Raw genomic sequence first — 25369 nt, 5'->3', positions numbered from 1 at the left:
GGGATGTAGCTATATCTATATCATCTATTTATTCATTGCTAACTTTTTTCTATTTATATGTATAAATACAGATAACTATATCATCTATTGATTGTTAACTTTTTTCTAGGGGTGGCAATAGAGACAGATTTTTGCTGCATAGCTCAGGCTGGCCTCAAGTTCTTGATTATTGGCATATACAAGCATGCTGACCCAGACATAGAAAACACTTAGTTAGAATCTGCCCCTAGAAGGTTGTTGTAATGATTACCTATAAAATATCAATGTATCTGTAATAAAAGACAACTCCATCAAATATTAGTTCTTTTCCTTCCTTGAATTCTCTATCATCTACTGGTCAACAATTCAAACATCTTAAATTAAACCCAAGCAATGAGTGCTTTCTGGGGGAAATGCAAAGAACAATGGATTGCTTGTTACAATTTGTACTGCTGGGCAATCTGCTTTCAGAATTCCAAAATCAGGTAAGTTGACAGTCTAGCCTGTCCTTGAAGGAGCCTGTTTTGCTTTCTCTGAAAACAAAGGGCTACTAACATTTTAAGAGACCTGCATACCCATGGCCTTGAAGTTGAATTTGTTGAATGATTGCAGGAGGCCCTCTTACCTTGAGAATGGTCTCTGGAATGTCACCTTGGAGGTCTTCTGACAAAAAAAGAAACTCAAGTTTTCTCCGGAAAACAGCAGAAAGTAATTTCTAGAGGAAGAGTAAGCAGTTACAGAGGTGAGGCATATGGTTTAATTAATAAATACAATTTCTCTTTAATTACTCTTATTTCTGCTGTTTCTCTAAGATACTTTTAACCATTAATTCCCCAGATACATTTTTTTAAAAAAGACTGATTTATATATGTCTGTGTACCATGTACAAGCCTGGTGTCTGCAGAAGCCAGAAGAGGATGTCAGATCCCTGAGACCAGTAACAGATGGTTGTGAACTACAATGTGGGTGTTGGGAATTGAACCTGGGTCCATTAGAAGAGCAGCCAGTACTCTTCTGAGCCATCTCTCCAGCCTTCCTGGATATGGGAGATGCTTTCCTTTGGAAATAAAATTGGCTAAACTTGAACTCTCCTTAAATTATTATGCAGGTGCTTGGAAACGTGGCTCAGTTGAAAAACGTAGCCCTATAAGCATGAGGATGTGAGTTCAGATCCCAAGCACCCACACTGAAAAAACAAAGGCTGGGTGTGATGGTGCCTTTAGTCCCAGCAATTGGGAGGCAGAGGCAGGAAGACATCTGTGAGTTCAAGGCCACTGTGGTCTACATGGTGAGTTCTAGACCAGGCATAGCTACATTTTGAGACCAAACCAAACCAAACTCACCAAACATACAAAAACAAAACAAAAATCCCCCAAAATCTGCAGTGGAGAAATAGTTCAGTTGCTGAGGTGTACAGACATATATGCAAGGAAAACACTCATATACCTAAAAACAAAGACAATGCAAACACAATAAGAAAACAACAGAAGAATAAATATCTAGGGTTGAAAGCATATAATCCCAGCACAGGAGGATCCTGGGAGTTTTCTGGCCAGTCAGTATGGCCGAATTGATGAGTGTCAAGATGTACAGAGGAAGACCCCCAACTGACCTGACCTGACGTTGATTTCAACCTCCTCATACACACATGAGCCCTTCCATGCACATATTCCATATGAATACACACCACACACACACACACACACACACACACACACACACACACACACACACACCAGTTAAAGTCTACAATGATTAGTCTAAAACTCCAATGTTTGTCCATTTCATATGCCGTTTCCTTTTTGAGACACAATCTTGCTATGTAGCCCAGGCTAGCCTTATACTCTGGGTCCTCTTACCTCTATTTCCCTCCTGCTAGGATGAATATGACACCATGCTTGACTCCTTATTTTTGAAAAAAATCACTCAAGTTTTCCATCAGGAATTTTTGTTGCTATGTGCAAAACAGTTATGGGAAAGCCTTGGTGGGGATGCCCTCATAATTCTCTTTTGATCCAACCATGCTTTTGGTATTCTCTATACCAGTTGTTGAAAAAAACTAAAGGGGGGATATCTAATGTTTGTTTAGCAAGCATGCCTAGCACAGGGTACCATATTTCATTTCCAAATCAAAGAAACCTGTGGCATGCAGCTATGTGTTTTAAAAAATAATCTTTACTGGAATTGAAATGGTTAAGGTGTATTTTCTAATCATTCCAACATGAAAAAGTTTTAAAAAAGCAATACATTTTCAATGTAGAAAAGAAAATTACAAAAAATATAAACTATAACAAATAAAAGAATGACACTGAAAATCCATTCACCATGTAATTTGAACAGCGGCATAATGTATCACATATAGATATGCTTCTGTTTAATAACCGATGTGGCGAGCTACAGACGTGATGGTTACTTCTAGTGTTCTGCTTTTAGAATCAGCTTATCAGCAAACATCGCTGTAGCTAAACCTTTATACACATGCTTAACGCCTGTAGGCCTAAACCACAGCAAGATAAAAGAGACAGAAGAGAAAAGTTTATAAAGGAAGAAAAACAGCATCATTGTTTCAACTAATAATTAAAAGCAGCTCTTGGCAGGCGTTGGGAGCCTGGAAAACTTCGAGTTTCTAGAGCATGAAGCCACAACGGGTTCTGTGGCATTCCAAAAGCACTGGAGACTTGGTCCTTATAAAAGCTTGTAATTCTCCAAACAACAAAGCTACTCCTGTAACTGTTTAAAGAAGCAGATCCCTGGAGCTTAAAGCACAAGATAATCTGTCTGATATTGGCCAAAACAAGAGCCATTCCCAGGCTAGAAATCCAGCACCTGATAGTGTTGAGCAATCTTTCTGAGAATAAGCAAGCAGTGAAGCTACAAGTAAACAAGCAGACCTCTTCCCCACAGGGGAAGATGCTATGGAATCTTCTTTCCTACTTCACTTCATTTTCCCCTTTCAGTTCTGACTCTTATTTCTCCTAGGTTTCATTATTTTACAATTTTGCTTCTCTTACTTGTTATTTCTGCTAGTCTTTCTGTAATTTCTCTTTGCTACACAACCTCCTAAAACTCTATCTAAAAGACACATTTCTGCTGGGCAGTGGTGGTGCACACCTTTGATCCCAATGCTCAGGAGGCAGAGGCAGGTGGATCTTTCTGTGTTCAAGGCCAGCCTGGTCTACAGAGTAAGTTTCAGGACAGCCAGGGCTAAACAGAACCCCTCACCCCCGTCTCAAAACCAACAACAATAAAAACAACATCACAACAAAAAAGTTACATTTAGAACAGGAATTTCTAGTATTTTTGGACAGTCATGGGAGGGACAAATGTTGCAAAACATAAACACAAAATTAATTCTGATGTGAAATCAATAAATACAAGAAAAATTAGGCAAAGTGATAAATGCTTAAAAATTGATTTTTTTTTTTTTTTTTTTTGGTGGGGGGACATTTCTCTATGTAGCCTTGGCTGTCCTGGAACCTTCTCTGTATATTAGGTTGTCTTGAAAATAGAGATCCTCCTGTCTCTGCTTCCTAGGTGCTGGGATTAAAGGTGTACACTATTACTACCCAGCAAAAATTAAATTTCTTACTTTGAAGTCCATATGGACTAAAACAATTATGAAGTAGAAAGTGGACAGGGGTGGAGGGGTTTCATCTCTGGCTTTCCCAGAGTCATTTCTCTGGAGTTAAATGTTCCTTCTTTATACACACCTGCACACACACACACACACACTGTTTTTTCTTTGAGACACAGTCTTGTTATGCTGCCCAGGCCAAGTGATTTTCTTTTGTCAGCTTCTTGAGCAGCTGGGATTGCAGGCTTCTACCACCATGCCCCACCCATCATGGCATAGCCACTGAGCTCCACAAAGTTCACTTTAAAAGCAGGACTCCTAGAGATATTTAACAAAATAGCATCACTGCTAATGATATTATATGCCAAGGCACCAGGGCAAATTAATAAGCAAATTACTTCCACAGTCAACACCAAGAAAGACAACAACCAACCACAAAATAAAGGAAGTAACAGAAGGAAGATCTCTGAGTTCCTAAGTTTTTCTCAGTCCTGGCCTCAGGGAAAAATTTAAATGTAAACCCACATACCTTTTCGGAGGCCAACCATTTTTCTAATACAAGAAGCCAGAGCCAGGCTAGTTTTTGAGGGTTGATATCCGGCCCACATCTAAAAAAAAAAAGAAAGAAAGAAAGAAAGAAAGGATGAAAGATTTAGTAAAGCAGGAGTTTCAGCTCACCCTTTCTCCTTTGTGATCATCAATATTTATAGTTCAGTTTTCAGTTAGCCCACTTTAGATCTGAACAGGTAAGTCCTAGTGAGAAATTCTCAATTGTAAGTAACACTTCAACAAAACAGAGCCACAGAACTTACAGAACTTCCAGTTTGCATTAATGCCTGCACCTTATCTAACTGTATTTTAGCTTCCCAGCTGCAGTGTTGTTATGCTGGCTGTCTGGAATTCCCAGGCTCAGGTGATCATCCTTCCTCTGCATCAGCCTCCAGAATGTCTGGAGCTGCACACATAACATCCCCATACCTGACTTAGTCTTATTTTTAAATATACTCCTACAGAGAAAAATCACAGTAATGAATGCTATCTGCAACACACACACACACACACACACACACACACACACACACACACACACAGTCCTTTACTGTTTTGAGATAAGAGTTTCATTTCATACTGTAGTCCAGGCTGGCCCTGAACTCATGGCATCACTGTTGCCTCAGTTGGGATGCATGGGTTAAATTACCATACTCAGCTCTTAAGTATATTTTTGAACACAGAAAATCAATCAAATATAAAAGAATAAAGTGAGTTCATAGAAATTCACTTATAACTGTAGTTACAGGAATACATAAGCCTTACTTTAAGTCAGTAGTTTGGGCAGTAATATTTTAGAACTCATATTTAAGGGGAAAAAATAAAAAGAGTCATTTGTTCCTCTGTCTGGTCTTTATATGCTAATCCACTCCTTCTACAGGATTATAACAGAGCAGTTAAAGTGAGAGAAAGAACATGTTATTATTTGACTTCTATGGCACTAGTTAATAGCACTGCTAAGAACTTAATTTAAGATCTAGGATGGAGAACTGTGGTTCTCATGAGGCAAGAAGGGGTCATAGTGTAAACATACAGTACAGTAGCAAGGAGTGAGAGGATTCATGTGTTGTGTGTAGAACTTCTGTATCTTTATTACAGTGGGCTTATATCAATCTCTGTATGGATAAAACTGCATAGAATAACAAGTAAAAAGCAAATACAGATTTTAAAATGGTGACAATCAAGTAAGACTTTTTTTTTCTGTACTTGATAGTAATATACTAGGGTCAGTTTCCTGGTTTTGCTGTATTAGAACAGCTGGATGAGATGTCACAAGTGGAGAAGCCAGAAAAAGGGTCACACTGAATTCTATTATATTTCAAGTTTCTGTAGGTCTATGATTATTTCAAAATAAAACGTTTCAAGTTAATGAACTTTCAATTCTTTGTTAGAGCAACAACATCATCAATCTTATAAGCAAGAGGAGTGAATAGGGTTTGTCTTTTGGAGAAAAAAAATGCAGTTATATCATCTTCTATGGATAGCAATCAAGAAATGATATTCAGGATCCTTTTGGTAGCCAGGCTTAAAGTCAGCTGCAGAGCGTAATTCAAGGCCATTGGAGTACATTAAATGTAAAATACACTTCACAGATAAAAAAATCGGAATATTGAAATGTGCTCCACTTCTGCTAACTTTTTAAGAAAGTAGCTGATTGGGGAGCATAAAGACCAGAGTACAAATAGTGAACCACTATCTTCCTCTCTGAGATCCTGGTAGGAGCTGGGGATAGCTTACCTTAGAATGGGACACTGCACCAGCGCCTGTAGTATGTCCTCCACCTTTTGAGGGATCTCTCCTTGTCCCCTGTGTAGTTGAGGTACACATGCTTGTGCCAACTCCCAGTCTCCCCTGCGCAGGCACTCACAGAAAAATTCAAAAAGCTGCTCCTCTGTAGCGGTTTCCTCTTTTCCAAATGGGTAACTCATTTTCCCAGCACAGAGTGCAGGTAGATAGAAAATAGAGGCGTTATGCGAAATACATTCTCAATTTTCTCATCCGTGGAGTTGCCCCTAGAAACACCACATGAGCTGAGAAGAAACGAAACTTCAGATAAACCACCAGCTACTGGCCCGAAAGAAAACGGCAGAACTTACTTTTCTAATGATTGTTTTGGGTTTAATTTGACCTGTTACTATCTCTTTTTGAGAACCGTTTCTCTCTCTAAGGGGTGGATCCCATCTCCTAACGCAGACCCCACATATAATAATCTTAATATTTGTGTTAGCCTGCAGCGTAGACACATAAATTTACTTCCGCATTTCCTCCTGAACATTTTGTCAGTGAGACTACAAATCTTTAGGTGGGTGGATGCCTTGATAAGGATGAAAACTCCCTTGGTTAGAGCCTTCTGTTCAGGCAGAGGGCTAAAGATCTGGAGATCAATCTGGGACTGAACTGTAGAGCCGGGAGGCTGGGGGACAGGGATGCTCCCCCTAGCGGGGTCGTGGACAGCACCCTCGCAATCTTCCCTGCGCCTTACACTCACCTGCTCCGGGAGTCGAATGCATTTTCGCGTCCAGAGCAGCCATGTTTGATCCCAGTCAGGTGACAGGTCCCATTGCGAAGAATGGTGGAAGGGGCGGCGATGACGAAAGAGAGCGCAACTCTTATTGGCTCAGGACAAGCAGGATGCAAATCAAGTGCCATGTTTGTTTGGGTCACGTGATACCACCTGATTGCTACGCTGAAGCTAAGGAAGAGTTAGATCGGTTAGCTACAGGGCTGAGGATCCTCCCTAATTATGACTGCTCCTCCTCGCAACACCTTCAGTTATTCATTTCGGGGGTGCTGGGGCCGGGGATATCTGTGTTCTACGCCTCCTACCCGCCCGCCTCTGTCTTCTTCTTCTTCTTTTTTTTTGATGTCAACATTTTCTCAGTGCCAACCAGTGACAGATGATGGGTTAGCCACAGGAGCTCTGGATCTTCCTGCATCATTATTCTATCTAATATCGTGTATATATCATATATATTATATAATTATATACTCATCAGAAAACTGAGGTCGATACAAAGGAGTTGCAAACGAAAAAAAGATTGAGCAAAGGCTTTTCACAAATCATGTAATCAAGTCAGTTCTTAAGTTAATTATTTTTCTTAACTGCTTTAATACTAAGCCTACTAGACTTTATTTTTTTCAACTAAACTCAGTGTTCTTTTTTCAATGTATATTTTAGTTTGAAATGCTTTAGTATTTTCCGGACCTTTTTTTTTTTTTTTTTCCATCCAAGTGTGTTGAAAAGTGCAAAGAAAACACAAAGCTTCCCTCCCCAAACGGGAATAGGGCAGATTGTCCACCCTTTCCCCAACACCTCAGCCCCCCAAAAGAACCTTCTCTAGCCCAGGAAACTTTAAAATGGGATTCACTGAGGAAAAGAACTTTCAGTCAAGGTTTTCCTTGCTTCACATTCGTTTTGAAAGGTTCCGCCCCTCGATTCAGACAAACACTACAAAGGAGAAATTGGCTTAGTTTCGAGACTGAACTACAATTCCCAAAATACAGCGGGGGCTAACCTGAGATTTTTCCTGCTTCTGATTGGATAAGTCGCCAGAGTACCGACCAACCAGTGCCCCAGATATTGCTGCTCGCACTTTTCGCGGGTAATTGTGTGAGGGTGGGGGAAACTTTGAAAGTTCCAAGCTGCTGACCTGGTACTGGAGTTTTCTGAGGCGGGCAGTTGTGGGGAAGAGGGTGTGCTCATTATCTCGTGCTCCCTCTAGGAGCCTGTAGATGTTGATATCGGGGTCGCGGAGAGTCCTGCGTATTGGGCATGTACTCTGCTTGTAACGGGGACTCCTCCCTGGAACCCGGACGGGGTCCTGAGGCTTCCGACTTCCTCTAGGGAGGCAAGTGATGCTTGGAAGGTGCCCTGTTTTATTAGGACGTTCTGCGTCAGGTTTTCTAACTCTTGATACCTCTCACCTCGCTTCTGGGCAAATTAGGGATCCGGGCAAGTTTAGAGACTGTCAAACTTGTGTTAAGAGCGTGGAATCTGGAGTTAGATTTCTGGATGGATTCGAATGCTAGCTTTATCCCTTGGGTAGTTCGTGTGTTTACTAAAAACATTCGGATATTTGAAACTAGTGTCTGGCGCATAAGGTCCCGATAAATAAATTAACCCCTCAGCCCCCACAAAACTGCTGGTTTTGGTTGCGTCGCTATTTTTATTGGGCGCCTAACAGAAGCTCATTCTGAAATCCCGTCTCCTCTGTCTCCAAGACCCACGTAGGCGCTCACGCACACATCAGGAAGAAAAGCATACGCAATAATAACACACAGATCAGATTAAGGAAGAAATAAATAAGTGCAAAGTGTGGAAATAGCACTGGAGAGGAAGTGATTGATTGGAGAAGAGTTTGTGTGGGGAAATACGTGTGTTTGAGTAACCTAACATAACGATGTGGCTGGTTACCTTAGAAGAATCACATGTCTGTAATGATCGCCTACCTTGACTTGAGTGTTACGCTTCAACTCTGGAGTAGAAATTAGAATCACCTTGTTTTACACATGAGAACAACTTTGCCAGGAAGACAAATCTGATCGTGCCTTGCAATCATGGATTTGAGTGAGAGCTAAGTAAGGGATCACCTTTTCAAGTTGAAAAAAATGTGATCATAAAAGCTTGGAACTTGTCATATGAAGGTCCCACGAAGCATTTTAAGCAATGAAACTGACTTTTAAGGGAACTACTTCTAGTAGGATTGTGACATGCAACCTAATTTTTTTTTCAGGCCAATTCGAGACTTCTCTCTGTCTCCTTCAGCAGCACGTGTACACGGCAATTACAATACTTGTTGGATAGATGTAGTTAGCGGAATATTTGTCTCTTCATTCTTCAATTTTAAGTATGCACAAGCTCAGCATAGCATATGCTTAAGAAATACTGATGAAAGAAACAAATGAATGGAGAATATATTTGCAGAGTTTATATTATATATGGGAGAGTAGGGAAATAACCTGAAGCCATAAGCAGACAAGAGGGCAAGTGGTAAGAGTGGTACTATTAAATCAGAGTGGTTATTGCTAAGGTCTTTGTAATTTGGGGTCATAGGTGGCTTTTTGTTTTTGTTGTTTGAGGGCCTGAACTTGTTTGTTAAATGATGTTACTGCCTAGAACTACCTTTTCTGAGATGTAGTAGGCAATAGAATAGTGTATAAATATTGGTAAATTTTCTCTTAAGGAAACAAATCATCCTTACAAAATTCCAATTGAAAGACATGAAGGGAATATATTTTGGTTTTGTGAGGAGAGAGGAGAGTAGAAGATGGGGGATGAAGAGGGAGAGGAGGGGTATTTAATGTAACTCAGATAATTTAGGTGTTAAATAGACTTGGGCTCTAGTGTTGGTAGTAGCATAAGTTATGTAATATCAGGATTGCATGGCATGTGTTTTTTGAGGTAGCCATCTTTTGTCTGTGGACATGGTTGATACATGTCTTTCCTACTTTTTTTATTAGCATTTTTCCATGTTTTGTTTTATACCTAGAGAAATTTGAAGCACTTTATTTCATAGGGTGTTTTGTATAGTCTGTCCACTATCATGTTTATTATTTTCTTATGTTTTTCAAGATTCTTTGGGGGACCTGGAAATATGAGCAGCAAGAAACTAAGACGAGTGGGTCTGTCTCCAGAGCTGTGTGACCGTTTAAGCAGATATCAGATTGTTAACTGTCAGGTAACATTCATGTACTTTTACTTAAATTTTATGTACAAACTAATTTTAAGTATAATTAATAACTGATATTTGGTTATAAAAATTTAGTATAGTAGTGTGGGGGCAGGTTGGGGGCGGAGCTGGAATGGAGCTGGGGACATGATCCTGTCAGTAAAGTCCTTGCCACGTTAACATGAGGACTTGGGCTTGGGTGCCAGCACTGCCATAAAAGGCCAGGCCTGGAAGTGTACCCCTGAACTCCCAGCTCCAGGGAAGTAGAGACACGAGGGCTTGCTAGGTAGCCAATCTAGCTAAATTGTGACCTCCAAGTTTGTCTCAGAGGTCAGACCGCAGAGATCATTTGAAGGAGCTACCCAATATTGACTTCTTACCTCCACAGACAGAAAATAAAAGCTTAGATGTACAAAAGTAAGTTAAGCAATGGTGCATTCCATAAGTGGCTTAGGTTGCATTTCAGCTGGAATTTTATTTACCAAAGTCCAATATTTGGATTTTAGGGCAAGAATGGCCATGACATAAGGAAGAATACCTCTTCTATCTTTTGGGGGGGTTCCTGAGAAGTTTAATCCACTTAAAAATTATTTTCATCATTACATTGAGAAATATGACTTAACTGAGATTACAGTGTGGATGTATGAGATTAATAATCACTGTTATTATTATGATTTACTAATTCTGAGGATTGAACCTCAGGCTTTGGTGCTCTGCAACTGAGTCATTCCCGCCAGCCCGGCAGTATAGTTTTTAGGTTTGGCTTCATAAATGCATACAACAGAAGTTGCTTCTTTTCGTTTCCTCTTCCTTCCTTTCTTTCCTTCTTTCTTTCTTTCTTTCTTTCTTTCTTTCTTTCTTTCTTTCTTTCTTTCTCTCTTTCTCTCTTTCTCTCTTTCTCTCTTTCTTTCTTCCTTTTCCCCCCCACATGTTACATCTTTAAGTATCGTAATGAAGAAAGTTCCTTTTAAGAGGGAAAATAGGACTAAAGCTGTATTTTAGAATTTCTGTCTTTAGTAACCATATTTTTCACAACATATACTTTTTTGGAAATTGATTTTTTAAGGATATTTTTGTTTCTTTTGTTAATACATTTAATAATCATGTTTATATTTTAAATGGTTTTAAGAGTATGAAGTAACTCTCTCAGTTGTCAAATACTTTTCTTTGAGTTAACTTTTAGCCTAGAAAACAAATACTTTTTATCTTTTTATATTTATTTATTTATTTATTTTAAGACAGGATTTTTCTTTGTGGCCCTGACTGTCATGGAAACTGCTGTGTAGACCAGGCTGGGCTGGAACTCAGATCCAACTGCATCTGTCTTCCGAGTGCTGGGAGTAATGGTATGCACCACCACCTCCCAGCCTCAAGTACTTTTTTTACCTTATTCTTTCTGAGCATATATTTGGACCTAAACTCAAGTACAATATTCATAAAAACTTGGACTGGGGTGCTGATCATGATGTTGTTTGGAGCATCTCCGGAGACACTGATACATGCCATCTGGAGACTGATAGAGGAGAAGTAAGACTGTGCCTCACGTCTCTGAGTTAATGAGCAAGTACGCATGAAGAAGCTCCCTGGTAGGATGTAAGAGAGGCATACATATATCTGCAATAAATTAACTTCTGCCTAGAGATGAACAGTGACAGCTGAAAGTTTTCTGTGTTATATTTGCTTTTCTTTTAAATTAAAAAAGCCCATGATGAAAATTTCTTTTTAATTATTACATCTTGGTTACACGTGCATGTTAAACTGTTTCTCTTTATTTTTATTTATTTTTTTTTTTTAGGACTTTTTAAGTCTCTCCCCATTAGAACTTATGAAGGTGACTGGCCTGAGTTACAGAGGTGTCCATGAGCTTCTGCAGATCGTAAGCAAGGCTTGCGCCCCACAAATGCAAACGGTTCGTGTAACTTCACAATAAGGGGTATTATTTATTTTGGAGGACAGGATACTTCCCTCATGAGAGTAATGCTTTAGCTAAAAATGTGAAGGATGAATAGGGCAGACAGGCAAACACATTGGGGATAGATAGAGGTGGGGCAGGGAAGTGTCTGCCATTAGGATGGCAAGTGCAAAGACTGTGAGAAGGGTGCTTGCTCATCGACTAGCTTAGGCTGTGCTAGTGGAACACAGTGAAGAAGAGAGTTGCAAAGAAGCAGCCAGTGAGAGAGGCTGGAAGCAGCATCTATGAGCACTCTGCTTTCATCTCCACTTCTGGTACACTCCCCACACTACCATTATTATCCTTTGGAACGGTTAGAAGAGCTTGACTGCTGCCTTACTTTCCAGTATCAAGCTATTCTTCTAACCAGTGGTTCTCAGCCTTCCTAATGCTGCGACCCTTGAATACAGTTCCTTGTGCTGTGGTGAACCCAATCACAAAATTAGTTTCATCGCTACATTATAACTGTAATTTTGCTACTGTTATGAATCATAATGTAAATATTTGTGTTTTCTGATTTTTTTCATATCTGTGTTTGGGGGTTGTTCTCAACACAGGTTTGAGAACTGCTATTCTAAGCCAACCTTAGTATCTTCTCAAAATAATAATTTGTGGTGTTGGGAGGATGACTCAGCAGTTAAGGGCACTGGCTCCTTTTCCAGAGGACACAGGTTTAATTCCTAGCACCCAAATGGTGGCTCACACCATAACTACAGTCCCAGGGGATCTAACGTCTTCTTTTGGCCTCTTCAGTCAGCAGGCATGCATGTGGTACACAGACATACATGCAGGCACAACACCCATACACATAAAAGAACATTGTGATAATTTGTTGTATTTACCACAAATGGATGGATTTGAAGAAGAGAAAGTTGTTGCCTCACAGTCTGGCTCAGACACAGCTGCACCCTCTGCAGAGTATCTAGGGGAGCATCCCTTCCTAGCCTCTTCCAGTTGCTGAAGAAGTTCCGCATTCTCTGGCTTGTGGCTATTCTCCTTCCTCTGCTCCATCTTCCCATCACATTTTCCTCCCGTGAAGCTGCCTTTGCCTCCATCTTCGATGTTTACTTTTGGTAGCATTTGTGGTCCACACATATAATCCAGGACTATCTCCTCATCCCAAGGGTCTTTAAGTTAGTCGCATCTGCAGACCCCTTCTTCAAATATAGTAGCATTAACAGACAGGCTCCAGGGATTTGGTGTGGATATTTTCTAGGGACTGTTTCTCACCTCTCTCCAGCCTCTTTCAAACTGTGCTTCACAAATCACCCTGCGTTTGAAATGATCCCGTGATCATGTGACCTCTGTCCTGGAGCTTATGGTGTGAGGCCCTTGCTTGCTTTTTCAGCCTTGTCACTGCCACACTGCTGTCACCTTCTGCCTTTCAGCCATCCCTAGTAAACTGTGTTTACTTATTTATCGTTTGCAGTTTTCCTTAGCTTCCGCTGCTTTCTCGCTTCTCTCTTTCTGTGCACATCCTCGCTTCTTTGGCAGGAACTTTTGCTTATCTAACAGCAGATTTAGAGTTTTGCATAGACGTCTGGATCTTCAGTGAAGCCCTCTAGACAAGCAGGCCTGAACCAGGTGTAGTCTGTAACTGTCCACCTCTTGTTAATGTTGTAGCTGTCTGGTCTGGTTGTCTAATCCCATAGTTACTGGCACTGGGTAAATACTCACTGTTCAAATGAATAACAGAGGAAAGAAGGGTGGCTTGTGGTTACAGATTTGGTTTGTGGTTTGGATTAATTAGCAGCTGAAAGAGACGTGCTGCTTTTCTCTTACAGGCTTATGAGTTGAAGATGCGAAGGTCTGCACATCTCTCACCAGCCTTCCTGTCTACTACTCTTTGTGCTTTGGATGAAGCGCTGCACGGTGGTGTGCCTTGTGGATCCCTCACAGAGGTAAAGGAAGCCCATACCTTCTTCTATAAGTATCAGAGCCAGGAGGAATGCTTAATTAAAAAACAGCATAAATTACCTCATGAAAACTACTGCAAATTAACTCCAGGTACTTTGCTGGTGTAGTCCTGCCAGGATCACTGAAGTTGCTTTATAAATGGAGGTATTAAATAAGTCTTTGCTGGCTGACTAGATGTGTCTGGGCGTTTGTTTCTTTGAATTGCTTTAGAGAATGATGAGTATTGGGTCTGGGGAAGTGGCTGAGTGGGCAGAGTCCTTATGCTTGCCTCACAGTCATGAGGAGCTGAGTCTGGATCTCCAGCATCATGTGGAAGCCAGGTGCAGTGGTGTATGTCTGTAACGCCAGTGTGGCGGAGAGGAGCTGAGTCTGGCTCAGAGCATAAGATCATAGCATTAAATGCTCATCTCAGGCCCCACCCCATGCATGCACACTCACACATGCACACACATATACCACATGCAATGGTGAATATTATGAAAAGAGTATTATACTAGGAAACAATTAAGTGAATTAAAAAAACAATCTCTACTTTGTAGATTACTAATGTGAATCAATTCTGATAATGTTTGAGCAAGTAGCGTATTGACTATAGCGAGTTAGTCTTCTTTCCTTCTATTGATAGCATTTGACTCTAGGAAGTGATAACTTACTGTATTATTTTACGTTGTGGTATAGTGAGCTATCCTCAAGCTAAGTGGCTTAAAGCAGCAATAAACACTGACTTCTCAGTGTCTTCCGGAGTCTCTGAGCTTAGTGATGTTGGTAATGCCTGCAGTGAGTCACAGCTTTAGAAATCCAGAGATGCTGACTCCTAGGAAGCTCACTCACAGCTGCCAGGCTGGGGCTGTTTTCTGGTGTTTCTCCCCAACTGGAGTCTTCACAGTGTGCCTGATCTTCTCATGATGTTCTTCTCATGTCTCTTAACAGAAGTGGTGATGTCCTTGGTGATCACACCACTGCTTATGACAAGTTCTCTTCAGTGTAAGTGAAGGGAAAATTAGGCTGTGCCTTTTGAATGAAGTTTCAATAAGATGAAAGCCCTTCAAGAGCACTATGGTTCTCTTTTTTGAAAGCTGCATTGGTGTCTATGGGTGTGGCACCTGTAAGAGCTTCTTGCCAGAAAAGTTTAGAAGTACGCTTCTAAGAGCAGACACGTTGCATATGAGTGAGTGAGTGTGTGCGTGAACACGCGTGTGTGTGATCCCAGTTATTGAACCCAGGGCTTCAAGCATTTTAGGCAATGTCTGGCTCACTGAACTACATCCCCAGCAGTTTCTTGTAGTTTTCATAATCATAATTTAAATGAATTTTTTCTTAAAGATAGGAATCCTGTTTTAGGGAATATTTAATTTCTTATATTCTTAGAGGGATTTAAAGACTGCTATGTCTAGTAGATGCCTATTAAATAAATAGTTGATGAATGGATGAGCTAACTGAAGGGCTTGTTGTTATCATGTGTTGCCACTAGATGGTACCAGAATTACACTGTACACAGTCATTTTTGAGATGACGCTGGACCAGGTCAACGAAGGATTATAATATTGATGGAGCTGTAAATTTATTTACACGGGGTAAAAAAAATGAATCTGAAGAAGAGTGACCAATGCATGTATTTTATCTTTTTTGAGTTTTATGATGATTTCCTCCTCACCTTGTCAAAATTCTGTTTGAATTCAAATGGAAGTTAGAAACCTTTTTGAGGGTTCTGCTGTGAGTCACCTGACTGGCTTATAATGCTGACCATAATAGATTCTTTACCTTCTGCCTTCGTCCAGCTCAGTTCTAGAATCTTTTGAGGGCTTTCAGTTGTGTGCAGGGAATACCTTAGTTTAGCTGTAGCCTGAATTTTTACCATTCTCTGTAGTTTCCTTCTACTTTATGGTTACATAAGAGACATACAGATTTTGTTTTGCTTAGTTTTGAACTTTAAACATCATGTATTTCTGATTCAGTAGTATCTCATGTCTTCTTAATGAATTGCTTTTCTGACTCAATGTTATTTCAAAGATTTTTTTTCATGTTATTTCAGGTTGCAAGAACATAATTTTTATTGCTGTATTGTATTTCATTTCAGAAATATATAACAGTTTACTCCTTTTGTTATTATTGGACATTTGGGTTGTTTCTCACTTGCTTGTAATATGTAAAAACTGCTGGATAGCATATGGAAAGTTTTCTCTGGGGCAGGAATTAGAGACCCATCGCCCAGCAGTTAAACTCAGCTCACTGCCTGTTTGTATAAATAGTTTTATGGTCGAGCTCATTTGTTTACGTTTTGTGTGTGGTTGTCTTGTGATACAAGAGCAGGGTTTAATTAGCTGTGACAGAGACCATATGATATGCAAGGCCTGAAGAATTTTCTGTGTGGCCACTGCTTCCAGCATCTGCCCTGGAGTGGTTTGGTGGTTGTAGGGTATGCATGGGGGTAACCTCACACAGCCAGGAGCGACTGTCCTCCAGAGTGCTGTGATGGCTCACACTCCCACTAACCATGCACAGAAATTCTCCCCAGATCATACCTTCTTACCTTGGTATAGTTAGACTTTGTCCATCTTTAGGGTCTTAATTTTATTTTTTTCTAAATACTGAGGATCTTTTAGAGGTCATTTGTATACTTTAAAAACAGCTTTATTTAGGCATAATCTAAATACCCTGGAATCCAAGCATTGTAACTAAGTATGATTTAGGTAAGCTTGTAGCTGTGCAGTCACCAGGGCAGTGACACTGTAGTTACAAAGTCATTGCTGTTCCACTTGTAGTGAATCCTCACTCCCATCCTAAGCCCAGGCAACTGATCCATTTTCATCCCTTATACATTTGCTTCTTATAAGCACTTCACATAAATGAACTTAATGCAATTCATAGTCATTTCTGTTTAGTTCCATTCACAAGGCATTTTTAAGGTAACTAAAGGTTTAAACACATCTTAGGAATTGCAAGAGCCTTATGTGCTCTTAACTGCTGAGCTGTCTTTCCAGCCTAGGTCTGGAAGTCTTTAAAGTTATTACAGTTTCAGAGTGGAGTAGTTTTAAAATATTTATTCATATACATTTAATATCAATTTATGTAAATTTGTTTAAAAATTGAAAAAGTGAACTTAAATTTTATTGATGAACATTTAATGAGTCTTTTAGGAGCTTTTTTCCTTAAATGTTTTTAAAGTTATATATTTCTTAATTTTGTGTATCTTTAGCCATCACTCAACCAATCTCTCCCAAGCTTAATGGCTAAAACCATATTTATTTTTTCATACAGATTCTTTTGGGTCAAGAATTTGAGAGCAGCTTAGTTGGATGTTTCTGGTTCAGATCTGCTATGAGATTACAGTGAGAGTATTGGCTTAGGCTGACATTGTCTGAACCGCCGCCTCCAAGGTGGCTCATTTACATGGCTGGGGAGTTCTTTGTCATGTGAACCTCTGCAAAGGAGTGTTAGAGTGCCTTCATGCTATGACAGCTGTCTCCATATATATATATGTATGTATATATATGTATATATGTGTATATATATGTTTACACACACACACTATATATATATATATATATATATATATATATATATATATATATGAATGAACCAAGGGACCAAGATAGAAATGGCAGTCTTAGAAGTTATGTGCCATCATTTCTTATATATTCTGTTAGACACACAGACAAACCAGATGTGTGGAGGGAAGCACAAAAGGAAGGAATACAAAGGGTGGGGATCACTGGGTCTGTCTGAGAGATTGGCTATCCACTAGTGTGTGTACATACGAATATATGCATTTCTATGTGCATATAATAAAAATACCCATAATTTATTAAGGTACTAGGTCTTTGTTCTCAGTGACATTGTTTCTGGCAAAATTTCTGAAGTGGCTTCCTGTGGTGGTTTGAATAAGAGTGGCCCCAATAGGCTCATGTATTTGAATGCTCAGTCATCAGGGAGTGACGCCATTTGAGGATTAGAAGGATTAGAAGGTATGGCCATGGTGAAGTAGGTGTGGCCTTGTTGGAAGAAGTGTGTCATTGTAGTGGACTTTGAGGTTTCAAAAGCCTATGCCAGGTCCAGTGTGTCTCTGTTTTCTGATCGGCATGTAGCTCTCAGCTCCTTCTCCGGCATTATGCCTGGATGCTGCCATGCTCCCTGCCATGATGATAGTGAACTAAGCCTCTGAAACTGTAAGTTAGCTCCCAATTAAATGGTTTCTTTTCTAAGAGTTGCTGTGGTCATAGTGTCTCTTCAGAGCAAGAAAGCAGTAACTAAGACACCTCCCAATGACACTGTATTCTCAGCCCTGGTATTTGTGAGTATGGTGAGATGTCACTGCCATAATTAAGGCGTGTCATATGGCTCAGTGGCTTTCACAGGAAAGCACCTAGGTCTCATCCTGTGAACTCTTTGAAGCAGTGATCGTTCTCACACTGATGTGAGGAAGACAGATTCAAAGCATGGTTTGGAGATGAAGTGGGCATATGACCAAGAATGCATGTGGCCACCAGGAACAATAAGCACACTCCAAGCTCTCAGATGAACACAAGAAAGAGACCTCAGACCTGGAGCAGCAGCAACACAGATTTTGCCAACAACCTGGCTAGGTGTGAGAGTTGACACTGAATTTTCCAGACCAGAGCCCAGTACAGCTGAGAACTTGAATTTAGCCACATGAGATCCTATGCAGTGTTCTGTTTAGCCCATCAAGAATCAGACCTCTAGAACTCTGATATCTTCTTTCAGGCTTCTGAGTCTGTGGTAATTGGTTACTGCAGTAGACAAGTAATATAGGTATGGATAGCATCACTGCATCACACAATCTTATTTCTCATTCCAAGGTCTGGAAGTGATTGAGGGAGTAAATATAAACCTAGGAACATTCTCTTGGCATTTTTATAGTTGCTCTTCCTTAACTTTAACTTTTAATCCCAGAATGCATTTATCATCAATTTTAACTTATGTGAAGTCGCTGAGTCTGGGTACGGTTAGTTTCATCATCAGTTACAGCACCAAGGCTCGTGTAGAGCCTCAGAAACAGCAGGTCTGTGAGCAAGGGCCTTTGTTGTATTGCCTCTCAGAACCAGGATTTCTTACTTGTGGGATATATAAACAAGTAATTTGGAATCTATGATAGATTGAAAAGGAACAGTGAAGATAAGTTTGAAGCCTAAGCTTCAGTTTGTATTATGCCAATGATTATCAACTGTATTCATTATCATAAATTAAGGGGCCTTAATTTTTTTTTCCCCCTCTCTTCTATCTTCACTGTCCATGGAAGGTTTAAGGTTATAGATATGCTATGCATTTGTTTCTGTACTGTGTGTCTGTCTGTCTGTCTGTGCAAATGTAAAACAATAAACAACTGTTTTCTCAAAAATGGAGTTTTATCCCTGGGGTCAATACCATCCTTGCTAAAATTTCACAAGATAGATGTTACTGTGAGTAGATAAAATTAGAGTTGTATTTAAATGTGTTGTCTTGCCAGGAGCTGGCAGGGTGTCTCCGTGAGTAAAGGTGCTCGCCACCAAGTCCATCCCTAGGACCCGTGTGGTAGGAGGAGAGAGCTGGCTTATGTTGGTCGTCCTCTGATCGCTGTATGCACACTGCGATGTACCCAAGTAAATGAATGAATGAATGAGTGAATGAATGAATGAGTAAGAAACTTTAAAAAGGTATCATCAAAAGGTAGTTTCACTTTATGATCTAGAGATTACAGTCTAGGCAACTGGCCCAAGCTCTTGTCAATTAAAAGATGTCAAGTCTGTGCAATCTTGGTTCACAGGTACCTTTGGAAGGCCAACCTGTGAGCACTCCTAAATATTTACATTCTTTGTATTTTTGTATTTTATATCTTTGTATTTTTGTGTTTTACATTCTTTTTGGGTCATTTATAAGTTTTTTTCGTGAAATAAGTGTCCTTCTTCTATGGGGCAGTTTTAAGTCGGGATAAATTCTTCTAATGTTACCCAAAGGGAACCAGAGTCCTGATTTAACACCCCCATTTTCTTATGGGTAAAAGTCACAACTCAGGAGTTTTTTCTTCTCATTGGCAAGACTCATGTGTCCTGCACTTGGAGGTCACAGGAGGTGGTAAGAGCAAGGCTTGTAAGCTCAGATACCTGCAGGCCTGCAATGGGAAGGCATAAGATGTACATGGGTCATTAGATTACTGCTGAGAACTGTAGCAAATCTTAATTTTTCTTTCCATCAACCTATAGGCCTGTGAAGATAGGTTCTGTCTTGTTCAGTTACAGTTGGGTTTGTTGGCTCACTTGCAGCCATCGTGGTGGGAAAAGTAGGGGCGATTTCAGGTAGGGATCTTATGTGTGATGCTCTCATGTGACTTCTTTACTTGGCTTGTTGCTGTGAAAGGCTCCAGTCAACACAAGAGTTTAGCCTGTACAGTTGGTGGTTTATTATTATTATTAAGTCCTTTCTTTAAAAATATACTGATTCCTGATGGTGCCTTAGGATCACATAGCATGTTCAGGAAGTGCTGTTAATGGATGATAATTTGTCATTTTTTGATTGATTTTTACTGTACAACTTGGAATGTTTGTTATTTCCATGTCCTGGTTTTCCTGCTCCGATCATCTCTTTTCACACACACAAGCATACACACACACACACACCACACATGCACACACACAGATATACCACACATGCACACACACAGAGTAGTCGTCAATATATAGTGATGGTGGAAAGAGTGTTGGATGTAAGCTTTCACATGCTGATGGTCCGTAAGTTAGGATCCAGTCTTCTTTCACAAGGTTGATTGTATGTGGCGTTTCTGTGATTCGGGTTTTAGGGTTCAAAGAGGTAGTTATAAAATAAATCATGTAGGTCTGAAGACCTCATCATATTTCTGCATAATTCTTGGGCAAATACTGAAAAGATGCTTGGTTGGGGGAAGGGGTTTACTAGGAAAAAAATATGAGCTGTCTTGTTTCAGGTCAGAGCTAGAAAAGCCTTAATTTTCTTCTGCCAAGTAGTGGCTTGGCAGAGTGTACTATCTTGCTCCCCCAATCCCAGCTGTGCAGAGTTGACTTGGTAAGATTTGAGTTCCTAGCAGGTTTAGGCTTCACCTTCTTTTCCACCCACACAATCAAACTTCAGGTTAGAGTGAATTGGCTTTTTAAAAAAAAGATACTAGATTTTCTATTATGGAGAATAGCAGTTTTTCTCCACAAAGTGAGTCACTGGTTTTTTGCTATGTTGCTACTGATATTTGGCCTTCACTAAGAATTTTTCCTTAGTATTCTTTTTTTTTTTTTTTTTTTGCATTTTTCATGGGGGGATGTTAAGGTATCAGCTTAACTATGATTTTTATCTTCTAAATATTTCCGTGTGCAAATATTTCATTCACTCTGAGTTTCCAAGAAGCAAATGACTTTGACTGTTCTGGCTTGGCAGGTTTTCTCTCTATAACCATCAGAGGGTTGAAGCTGGAAACTGAACGCAATTTGAAATCTTGTGGTTTGGATGGTAGAATTCAGGGCTAAACTGTCCGAAGCTAACTTGATTAATGTTGAGATATATTTTTCCCCAATAAATAAACCTGAAAAAATAATGAAATTTTACTACTGGCAGTCCATAAACACACACACACACACACACACACACACACACACACACACACACACGGGTAACAAGAAGGAAAATATATGAAGAATATGATAGAAATAGTTACTATAGTTTAATTCAAACTCAACAAGCCAACAAACCCAGATATTCTTACTGTTACTCATGTGACATTGTGTTTCCCCAGACTGTATTAAGTAAGTACATGAAAGCCACAGGTCAGAGCAAATGAGCCTTTACTTATGGAATAATAAATTAAGACAGTATATTTTTATGGTACTTGATACTTTGCTGAACTCTTTCATTTATGTTATCTACATTACATTCCACTAAAATCACCAAGCGTTTAGCAGTTTTAATCTCATTAAATCAGAGAATATATGCAAGACCTGGCAATAGACAAAGGTTGTAGGCAGACAACCTGTCCCCCATTTCTCCATCAGTTCATGCTCTAACATGCATGCATTTATTTAGTTTCAAAATTTATGTGCAACTTCTACTGACTGGAGTCTCTCTTGTCATGATACACAACAAACAGCCTGATTTGTGTTGACTTTGGTAATGATAAAAGACCTGTGGAGTTCTATTCATCAAAACAAATTGTTCAGTCTTGATCAATCAAAGGGAGAATGCTATATATTTAAATCAATTAAAAATAGTTTTGGCTAGGTTTGTTACACACCTTTAATCCCAGTGCTTAGGAGGCAGAGAGAGGTGAATTTTTGTGAGTTAAAGGCCAGCCTGGACTACATAGTGAGTTCTAGGCTAGCCAGGACTACAGAATGAGACCCTGTTTTAAAAATAATTTTTTAAGGGGGCCATTGAGATGGATGAGAGAGTAAGGTGGTTGCCATGCCAGCCAAAGCCTGAGTTCAGTTCCCAGATCCTACGGTGGAAGAAAGAATCAATCTAAAGCTGTTCTTTGACCTTCACATGTAGGCTATGCACAATGTGGAAGAGAAGTAGTAGTAGTAGCAGCAGCAGCAGCAGCAGCAGCAGCAGCAGCAGCAGCAGTAGCAGCAGTAGCAGCAGTAGCAGCAGCAGTAACAACAGTAGCAGCAGCAGCAGCAGTAGCAGTAGCAGTAGCAGCAGCAGCAGCAGCAGCAGTAGCAGCAGTAGCAGCAGTAGTAGCAGCAGCAGCAGCAGCAGCAGCAGCAGCAGCAGCAGCAGTAGCAGCAGTAGCAGCAGCAGTAGCAGCAGTAGCAGCAGCAGCAGCAGCAGTAGCAGCAGCAGTAGCAGCAGCAGTAGCAGCAGCAGCAGCAGTAGCAGCAGTAGCAGCAGTAGCAGCAGCAGTAGCAACAGTAGCAGCAGCAGCAGCAGTAGCAGTAGCAGTAGCAGTAGCAGCAGCAGCAGCAGCAGTAGCAGCAGTAGCAGCAGTAGCAGCAGCAGCAGCAGCAGTAGCAGCAGCAGCAGCAGCAGCAGCAGCAGCAGCAGTAGCAGCAGTAGCAGCAGCAGCAGCAGCAGTAGCAGCAGCAGTAGCAGCAGCAGCAGCAGTAGCAGCAGTAGCAGCAGCAGTAGCAGCAGCAGCAGTAGCAGTAGCAGCAGTAGCAACAGTAGCAGCAGCAGCAGCAGCAGTAGCAGCAGCAGCAGCAGCAGTAGCAGCAGCAGCAGCAGTAGCAGCAGCAGCAGTAGCAGCAGCAGTAGCAGCAGCAGTAGCAGCAGCAGCAGCAGTAGCAGCAGTAGCAACAGTAGCAGCAGCAGCAGCAGCAGTAGCAGCAGCAGCAGCAGCAGCAGCAGTAGCAGCAGCAGCAGCAGCAGTAGCAGCAGTAGCAGCAGCAGCAGCAGCAGTAGCAGCAGCAGCAGCAGCAGCAGCAGTAGCAGCAGTAGCAGCAGCAGCAGCAGTAGCAGCAGCAGCAGTAGCAGCAGCAGCAGCAGCAGTAGCAGCAGCAGCAGCAGCAGCAGCAGTAGCAGCAGTAGCAGCAGCAGCAGCAGTAGCAGCAGCAGCAGTAGCAGCAGCAGCAGCAGCAGTAGCAGCAGTAGCAGCAGCAGCAGCAGTAGCAGCAGCAGCAGCAGGAGCAGTAGCAGCAGCAGCAGCAGGAGCAGTAGCAGCAGCAGCAGCAGGAGCAGCAGTAGCAGCAGCAGTAACAACAATAATCATCATCAAGAGTAATAATAATAACAACAATGATGGTAGAAATAATAAAAAGGATTGTAAATTGTAAGTATTGAAAAGTATAAATAGTATGGTCTAGGCAAATGGCTAGATTCTGTTGCAAAAATGAAATCCATTAAGAATTTCTTTCTTAGGGGATGGAGAGATGGCTCAGTGGTTGAGAGCATTGACTGCTCTTCCAGAGGTCCTGAGTTCAATTTTCAGAAGAAGGCATCGGATCCCATTACAGATGGTTGTGAGCCTTCTTCTGGTGTGTCTGCAGACAGCTATAGTGTACTCATATACATAAAATAAAATGAATACATAAATCTTAAAACAAAAGAATTTCTTTCTTGAGCCAATCTTATTGAGGTAAAGATGTTATTAGGGAAAGTATATCCTCAAAAATAAAAGGACTTCCTGCACACAGATGGTCTTTGCTTTTTTTGTAGCACTGACATAGAACTCAGGACCTAACCCATGCCAGATAAGCACTCTGCTGCTGAATGTGTCCACTGTCATCCTTTCCCAGTGCTCATTCTGAGATAAAACGTTGCCTCCGCTGGCCTTGAACTCCACTCTGTAGCTCAGATGGGCCTTGATTCTGCCTGTTCAGCTTTTCAAGTAGCTAAGATTATAAGCCTGTACCACCAGCCTGGTAAAACTTGACTAGAAAGTAATGCATATGTCACTTCCTGGGAGTAGTACAATGTGATTGGGTAGGAGTTTAGATCACATACATAGGAATGAAGTCATAGCTCAGCATTAGAATGCTTGCCTAGACACACAGACCCCTGAGTTCAAGCCCTAGTAGTACCGTATGCAAATAATTACTAGGTGGCGTACGTATGTGGTGTTAGTATTCATCAAATGGTACATAATATTTACATATGAGAAATTCAAAAGGAACATACTGTACATATTAAACTCTATAGAATGGTGCATATGCAGGATTTTGGGGAGAAAGCATATTTGATGCCTTTGACTTACTTTGAAATACAAAAGGCAGCAACCCAAAATTTATTGGTGAATAGATGGAGAGATGGACAGACAGATTAATACATCATAAGAGCATAGTAGGTACAGTAAAATGGTAACTATTGAGTTCAGGGGTGGTTTCTTGTAAAATGGTGATTTCTTGTAAAAATCTTTTAGCTTTTCTATTTTGTTTATTCTTAAGCATCTGACAACAAGGAAGTTGATGTTAGGTGGGCAAAATAATCTTTCAGATGGTATCAGATTGCTACATTTTATAGAGACTTGTTTGAGTCTATTGCTATACCATTTGCTGTAACAGAACATTGACGGTTAGGTCCTTTTATATAGTAGAGAGGTTTATTTGGCTCAGAATCTAGTGGCTAGAAGACCCAAACAACATGGCACTAGGCTGTTGGTAAAACCCACCTGGTTGTGGCAGGTGAAGAAAGAAGGAAAGTACTGTGTGCAGAATAGGCCTTTGGACTAAGAGGGAAAATATTCCCTCCTATCCTCCTGTCCGACCTAACTGTCTTCCATCAGCCTGACCCTGTTAGTTTGCACTACCTCAAACACCACTGAACTGAGGACAAAGCTCAAAGGGCTTGAGCCTGTGGGAGAGCACTCGGGCTGTACAATATAAATATAGGGTCTCTGTAGTAGTCTGTGACGGGATGAGGGGTGCTTATGAGAACCCACTGAATCACAAAGGCTTCCTGGTTATCCCACAGCAAAGACTGAGCCAGTGCTTGAACTTACAGAGGGGCACAACTTTGTTTTTGTTTTGATGAAAAGGTGAACAGCTGGATGGGTGGTACATTCCTTGAATCTCAGCTGCAGATAGAGGCAGACAGATTTGAGTTCCAGGACTACAAAGGAAGTTCTGGGCTAGCCAAGGGCTACACTGTGAGACCCTTTCTCAAAAAATAAAAATAAAAAAAATGAAAAGAAACCTGGGACAGACAAGCTCTGTGCTACTATGCCATATCTACTGACCCTCTCTGAATGACAGGTGACTGTACCGCATGCTGCCCATCAGTCACTCTTCAGTGGTATTTTCACAATGTCATTTGTCAACAGGAGAACATACAGTGAGTGAG

At 40.7% G+C, this 25369-nt stretch overlaps 2 protein-coding genes across 7 annotated transcripts in view; one reads left to right on the top strand and one right to left on the bottom strand.

Annotated features, from left to right (window-relative positions):
- Zfyve26 (zinc finger FYVE-type containing 26) overlaps window positions 1-6688 on the bottom strand; it is a 63687-nt gene extending 56999 nt beyond the window's left edge. For 2 of the 3 annotated variants that reach the window (XM_076921852.1, XM_076921854.1), the window contains exons 1-4: window positions 6591-6688; window positions 5840-6132; window positions 4083-4161; window positions 605-694 (exon numbers count right to left, since the gene is read on the bottom strand). In XM_076921852.1, coding sequence (XP_076777967.1) covers window positions 605-694; window positions 4083-4161; window positions 5840-6030 — 360 coding nt within the window. In that variant the 5' untranslated portion in view covers window positions 6031-6132; window positions 6591-6688. The remainder of the gene's footprint in view (window positions 1-604; window positions 695-4082; window positions 4162-5839; window positions 6133-6590) is intronic. The other variant, XM_076921853.1, reaches the window with a different exon arrangement.
- Window positions 6689-7702: 1014 nt separating this feature from the next.
- The window catches only part of Rad51b (RAD51 paralog B), a 494355-nt gene continuing 476688 nt past the window's right edge, over window positions 7703-25369 (top strand). For 2 of the 4 annotated variants that reach the window (XR_013106749.1, XR_013106750.1), the window contains exons 1-4: window positions 7725-7755; window positions 9675-9780; window positions 11567-11680; window positions 13507-13623. Coding sequence is in view for 1 of the 4 variants with exons in the window: in XM_076921851.1 (XP_076777966.1) it covers window positions 9697-9780; window positions 11567-11680; window positions 13507-13623 (315 nt within the window). In the remaining 3 variants the exon portion in view is untranslated. Of the gene's footprint in view, window positions 7756-9674; window positions 9781-11566; window positions 11681-13506; window positions 13624-25369 lie in introns of all 4 variants that reach the window. The other 2 variants (XR_013106751.1, XM_076921851.1) reach the window with 2 other exon arrangements.

Source organism: Arvicanthis niloticus, chromosome 23 (assembly GCF_011762505.2).
Source record: "Arvicanthis niloticus isolate mArvNil1 chromosome 23, mArvNil1.pat.X, whole genome shotgun sequence".
Lineage (NCBI taxonomy): Eukaryota > Metazoa > Chordata > Mammalia > Rodentia > Muridae > Arvicanthis > Arvicanthis niloticus.
This window is presented reverse-complemented; position numbering and strand designations above follow the sequence as displayed.